The 6,886-nt window shown below is 43.1% G+C and overlaps 1 protein-coding gene across 1 annotated transcript in view; it reads left to right on the plus strand.

Annotated features, from left to right (window-relative positions):
- HELLS (helicase, lymphoid-specific) overlaps positions 1-6,886 on the plus strand; it is a 23,350-nt gene that overhangs the window by 8,682 nt on the left and 7,782 nt on the right. The window contains exons 5-12 of the mRNA XM_018564462.1: positions 672-722; positions 808-849; positions 941-1,165; positions 1,761-1,943; positions 5,362-5,505; positions 5,598-5,794; positions 5,886-5,982; positions 6,126-6,290. Coding sequence (XP_018419964.1) covers positions 672-722; positions 808-849; positions 941-1,165; positions 1,761-1,943; positions 5,362-5,505; positions 5,598-5,794; positions 5,886-5,982; positions 6,126-6,290 — 1,104 coding nt within the window. The remainder of the gene's footprint in view (positions 1-671; positions 723-807; positions 850-940; positions 1,166-1,760; positions 1,944-5,361; positions 5,506-5,597; positions 5,795-5,885; positions 5,983-6,125; positions 6,291-6,886) is intronic.

The following is a 6,886-nucleotide window of genomic DNA, read 5'->3' on the forward strand; positions in this document are numbered from 1 at the left end:
GACCCGGCCCCCCACACCCCCCCCCCCCCCAGCTCCACCAGTCTAAGGACCTGTGACATCATGCCTAATGCAAGGTCCATTCACTTGCGTTAGATATGAGGATGCCAATGGACATACCGCAGCCAGAGGGGAAGAGGTGAGCGCTCACTGCCACAGGTCCAAGAATCGGGCAAGTGGTGTGGGTTTTTTTTTTCCCCCTCTATTGCCCTTAGACCTAAACGAGTAGCTAACCTTGCCGAGGTAGCTCCACTGCAAGGATTAATGTTTGCACATCCTGGCATTCTGCTTTACGCTATATGAAAATTCACTAGGCAAAGAATTTGCTTAGCTTAGTGAATGAGGTGAACTTGGCAGACATTAATCATCCAATCATGTACACACACAAATCCTGTTATCATTGGACATGATTTAGTGAATGATTTGAAAATTTACTTTGCAAAGAATGCATATTTGCTAAGATATGTTAATTAACTCCATTGTGACTAAATCTGGGATATGCCTAATTTTTATTTATATATTTTTTAGCCAAAAAACGAATCTGGCAAAACAGGTGAGCAGTGTTTTTTTTGGGGGTTTTTTTTGGGTTGGGTTTTGTATGTAGGTCTGCCCATCATTTTACAGATCTGTGGTAATTAAGAGGATTTGTTTTTATTGTAATAGCTCAGTCAAAGAAAAGACAGCGTGACGAAAGCTACAGTATCTCAGATGTCATGTCAAAAGAAGTAAGACTATTTTTATCTAACATAGAATAATTCCAATACTGCACAATATTCTAGTCATCTGACTTTCAAATCCTCTCTTCTGTAGGACATCTTAACTGCTTCCAAAAGATCCAAGCAGGAACCTGAGGTATGTGTGAATACATTGTATTATTTATAAGTAGTTTTACTTGTTCAATTCCTTACCCCCCTTTTTTTGTTTTTCCCCTCTACACCTATAGAATGAGAATTCTTCCTGCAAACTGACATCCGAAGAGATTGAGCAGATGGGAGATTCTAACACAGTAATTAAAGATCGCCTGTCGCAAGCCGTGAGGCACAGTGCTAAACATATGCTGGACCCAGTGAGGAAAGTAGATGGGCAGCCAGTTCCTTTTCAGCAGCCAAAGTACTTTACTGGAGGTGTGATGCGCTGGTACCAGGTGGAAGGCATGGAGTGGCTCAGGGTACGTTGGGCCAATACCATAGAACTGACGTTTTGAGGTGCTCATTATAAAATTGCGTGAAATATTTAAATGTTCAACTGACATATGTACATACTGCAGAGGTGTTGAATCTGGATCTCTCATGAACCTGACATGTTCATATGGATGTGAAGTGGGTTTTTTTTTTTTTTTTATCCTGGGTTTTGTTTAAATTATACTTTAATCTGCTTTCATGAACAGCCTTTGCTGTTTAACTCGAGTGAGACATGGCAGATCAGAGTATTGAATTCACCTGAATAAACATCAATGTGTGACTTGTATGGTGGAAGATGCTAACTACTGAACGGTTATCATGCTTTACGGCTCATTTACATGAGCCGGCATGCCAAATCTCTGGATGGCAAAAGTATTGGGTTACCAATGACCACAGGGTTCTTTTGGGGTACAGAAACAGTCTGAAATTAAAAATCCGAGGCACTGAGCACTTTTAATGTGTAATCTTACCAAAAGTCTTGTTTTGCCCCGAGCGTTTGCTGGCTTGTTTGTGTCCATATTCATATTTTGGCTTAAATGTTTGTTTTTCTAAAGCAAAAACATTTGTTTTTTCTTTCTACAGATGTTATGGGAGAATGGAATTAATGGCATATTGGCTGATGAAATGGGTTTGGGAAAGACAGTCCAATGTATTGCCACAATAGCGATGATGGTTGAAAGAGGTGTACCTGGACCATTTTTAGTTTGTGGCCCTTTATCTACTCTTCCTAACTGGATATCCGAGTTTAAACGTTTCTCTCCTGAGGTAAAGTCCTTTAATCTTGTGCTAAACTAGACTTGTATGTCTCTGTAGAGCCAAAGGAAATCTCTCCGCTCCAATGCCTTAGCCGCCATCAGGACTCCCCAGGTGCTGGTCCGATAGGTGCGTCTCCACCTTGGAATGTAGTAGTATATGAACAGACCTCACTATCCAGAGAATTCCAATACAGACATTCCTCGTGTTACGACTTGCCTGTTTTGCGACAACTCGCACTTGCGTCTGACCTTGCGTGCGGGATCGTGGCAGCGGCAGTATGACGTCTTGCCGGCGGAAGTGCTGTACTCCGTTGTTCACTGCAGGTCTCGGTGAGTATTTTCATTGCCCGATGTACAGTACACTGTTCAGTACTGTACATCTGCAACGCTATACACTACTGTACTAATGCAGTACATTACTGTATAGAGTTCCTCACTTAACGACCAATTAGTTGAATGACCTGGTCGTAGGAACGGAACTTGGTCGTTAAGTGAGGAATACCTGTACTTCAAACTTTATTGAAATTCACAGAAAATCCAGTAACAGTGAATTAGTGTATACATTGTATGTCTTGTGTAATATTGTGTATACTATGCTTGCTTCCTTTTTTCCTTTTGAAAGACGTGGTAGAATTCTGGGGAAATTTCTGGCCATTATTTAGGGATTCCCCTTAATTTTCAGCCGGAAATGGTACTATGGGCAAAATGCTGATGAGTACCGAAACAGATAAATTCAGTGCATCCCTAACTTCTCTCCTCCCTTCTGAGTGCTGGTCTGTGTCCCCTCTGCTCCCCTCCACTCTCCCCCACCTGTTAGAGGCAGTGGGGATCTGAGAGGAGAGAAGCTGTCAGAAGGGCAGATCTCACTGGCAGCAGTATGGGTGCATGCCTACCTGAATTGCAGCCTCCAGCAAGTCTAAGGGGGTCTGCTGGCTTCCCTCTCTCCTTCAGTGCCTGGCCAAGACCAGAACTGACAGATCTCCCATGGCTGGGCACCTGGAAACGAGTGTCCGCCGGTCAGAGGGGGGGTTCGTGCAGTTTCCGGGTCGCTGGGAAAAGTGTTCCATGGCCAGACCAGGTGACCGTGTACGTCACTTCCGGTGCGAGTGATGTCTGTTCCAGCTACCAAGGCCTTGTTTTGGCCTGACCTTTCATTTTGGTGCATCCCTACCATTAACCCTTTCACTGCCAGTGTGGTTTTTTTTTTGGACCCCCCCCCCTAATGTGGCCTCTGCACTCTTGAAGCTCACTGAGCACAGATTGTGCTCAATCAGGTTCTTCCTTGCCTGGGGAGGCCAGGTAATCACTGCACTGAACCTGGAAATGTCAAGAGCTAATTGCTTAGTGGCATTCTTCACAGGGAAGATCAGTGAATGGATGTTCACTGGTCTCCTGCTGCGCCCCATCTTGACACCAGTCATGATGATCTTGGGAACCCAGGAGGGACAGGTAGGCCTACAACACGGGGGGTAGGGGGGGGGGGGGTATAAAGCTGTACATTACAGCACATGTGGTAGTGATCAAGCAGCTTTACAACTACCAAAAGCAGTCTATCCACTAAGAAAATGTAAAGGCTCCCAGCTGCTATAAGTCAGTGCTGCTGCCAACTTAACCATTATGTCAGTGGCATTGAAGGGTTTAGTTGCATCCAAATACTGTGCATGTACCTCAGTTGTGTAGCTAAAGTACACAAGATTAGTGAATAACTTAATCGTCTCTGACCGCTGCTTAAGATGCTTTAACCCCTTCATGACTGAGGCCCTTTTTTCATTTTTTGCACCCATGTTATATTCCACATTTTAGGCCTGAAAATGACGTAAAACCCCCCAACATTATATATTTTCTGAATGCCAAGACCCTATAGAATAAAATGGTGGTAGTTGAAAATTTTTATGTTGCGCAATATTAGCGCAACTCCTTATTAAACCCCAAAATTTAGTGACAAATTTAATTAAATGCCCCAAAAAACAACAAATTACCCATTTTTTCAAATGAAATATAAAAGATGAGGTTACAACGAGTAAAACAATACCCAACATGCCCAGTTTACAGATTGCGTGCGAGCGTGAAACGGCGAAAAACTGCAGTACCCCAAAAAGTCAATAAAAGACGCTTTAAAAGCCCCCACAGGTCATCAATTTAGAGATACCCCAAAATACTGGCCCTAGAATTATTGCTCTCACTCCGGCGTGCGCGGCGATACCCAACATGTGTAGCGCGTTCGTCGTTTTCATGCGTAGGCGCACCCGACGCGTGTTTACGTGGCGACGCGCGTGCTCGCGGGGGCGGGGTACTTTTAATTTTTTTTTTATTATTATTAGATTTATTTTATTTCATTTTAATTTTAAAAACTGTTTGTTTTTTTTACTTTACTTTGACTGCTATCACATGGGGGGGCTTGCAAGCCCCCCCATGTAATAGCAGATGGTGGTGACAGGTCCTCTTTAAGGTGATGCTGGGGGTCCAAAAGACCCTCAGTGTCACCTTTACACTGGAAATAAGCTATTGAAGTGCAGATCGCACTTCAATAGCTTATAGCTGGGCTGCAGGAGCCCAGAACTGACAGCCCAGGGACCGGAAGTGATGCAATCTGCATCGCTCCCGGTCCCATAGAACGGGGAGGGGATCGATGAACGGAAGTTCGTCGACCTCCTCCCCAGCTCCCCGCGGACACAAAGATCGCCGGTCCCGGGCCCGTAGGAGGGGCAACGGAGCCCGGGAAGCACGGCGGGGCTGTCCGGGGGGGGGCGGCCCCTTCTTCGGGACGCAGAAGCGATCTGGCGACAGGTAAGTCTGTTTAAACAGCCCCGATGCTGGCAACGTACACTGTACGTCGTCAGTCACGAAGGGGTTAAACATAGCTGTTAACTGATCTACAGGTTGTCAAATCAAACATGTCTTCATTTCTAACCACTCACTAGGACCAATAAAATATGAAAGAGCTGTGACGCATTCTGGTCACAGTATGGGGAGAGGTACTCTGATGTGTGGGCTGTGATTAGCAGCCGGCTTCTCCTTCTCTGCTGTATGAGAGGAAAGATGGCGCTGCCTGCAGGTAGAATAACTGGGTTTCAGGACACGACATTGATCATGCATTAATGACTTTATAACCAGAATATTTGGCAGCAGTTTCTGCAAACATTGGCATAGGAAAGGGATGCTTCAAGTGAGAGTTTCTGCTCCTGGCTTCTATTTTATCCCTAGAAGGGTATCGTGTGTCAGTAGTGAGGACATATAAACTTTACAGTTCAGTATTTTTCCTCTGTACATAAATTCTAGTGTAAAACAAATGACTTTGCTCAATCTTATAGTTTGTGCCATTCTGAACATTTTGTCAATCTTCTTTTTTTTGCTATGTTCTAAAAAGTGATTTCTACATTGCATTGAAATCTACTTGGAAATAAATGGGAATCTGAAATGTATTGCAGATTCCAGTACTACTTTACCACGGCAACCCACAAGAACGACGTCGGTTAGCCCAAAAAGTTAATAAACGAGATGGGGCTTTGCAGATTTATCCTGTGGTTATCACATCTTTTGAGATTGCCATGAGGGATCGTCCGGTCTTACAGGTACTGTAATGTACAGACCCTAACCTATAAAGGTATAAAGGCTGTGTTTTGTGTGCATGTATAACTTTATTTTTTATGTGTAAATGTTACAGCATAGATCCTGGAAATACATGATTCTAGATGAGGGGCATAGAATAAAAAACATGAACTGTCGACTTATAAGGGAACTGAAGCAGTTTCGGTCTGACAACAAGCTGCTCCTCACTGGGACACCACTACAAAACAACCTAGCAGAGCTGTGGTCTCTCTTGAATTTTCTGCTACCAGATGTTTTTGATGATTTGAGAAGGTAACTAAATTGTGGCTGCTTGGATTCAACTTTTATTGGCTAATCACACAAGCTGTCTTTCTGACCTTTTCATTTTCCTGATCACCTTTAGCTTTGAAACCTGGTTTGATATAACGGGCATCACACAGAATGCTGCAGGCATTGTGGCCAATGAACGCGAACAGAACATTTTACATATGCTTCACCAGGTAATACCCTGTCCGGAAAAAAATTGGGATACCTTTTATGTGTAATATAAATGTGTGTGTGTGTGTGCTACCATATGAGAACAAAAGTAACATTTCCTTGTGTAACTGTATTTGTACTTTTTTTTTTTTTTTTTTATTCCTAGATCCTAACACCTTTCCTATTGAGAAGACTGAAAACTGATGTAACATTGGAGGTTCCCCCAAAGCGAGAAGTTGTAGTTTATGCTCCGTTAACAAAGAAACAAGAGGTGTTCTACACAGCCATAGTAAATCGGACCATTGAAAAAATGCTGGGACAGGACAAGGTAGTCACTTAGCTGTATTCTGCTCTGCTTCTTATCATTGATTTGGAAAAATTAGTCTAAATTTTCCTTAGCAATCCTGGCATGTTTAAATTTGCTCATGGTGTAGTTGGGAAGCATGGGTTTGAGTTTCTCATGGTGTCACGAATGTGAACGGTTGGTCCCTTTTTTCTAAATTGCTGAATTCATAAGCTTACTTGGTTAATCTTAATTTTCCAGTCCCCTTGCATATCGCAGATCTGTTGTAAATAAAGTACGCCACATTAAAGGCACCTTTGGTCTGTTCGGTGTAGAAATGGGTACACTCCATGGTGCATCTGGACATTAAAGATTATTAGTTTGTGTGTTTCTAGCGTTATCAGTTATGATTAAACCTGAGCATGCAAGAGGATGTGGTCTGTGTAAACTATTGCTTTCCTACTATCGGTCAGTCAAATTCCATAGAGTGTGGAATCCATGAAGTGAAAGAGTAAATGCTGGACTGAGGATCGCAAAAGCAGCAGTTACCTTTTGGCAAACAGATTATTCCATTGGAAAGATTCCATTGCTTTTAAATCGGCCCTTAGTTCAATAATAAGTGCGGTGATGGTATTTTGAGCAGA

This window comes from Nanorana parkeri, unplaced genomic scaffold (genome assembly GCF_000935625.1).
Source record: "Nanorana parkeri isolate BGI_ZX_2015 unplaced genomic scaffold, ASM93562v1 scaffold753, whole genome shotgun sequence".
NCBI classification, from domain to species: domain Eukaryota; kingdom Metazoa; phylum Chordata; class Amphibia; order Anura; family Dicroglossidae; genus Nanorana; species Nanorana parkeri.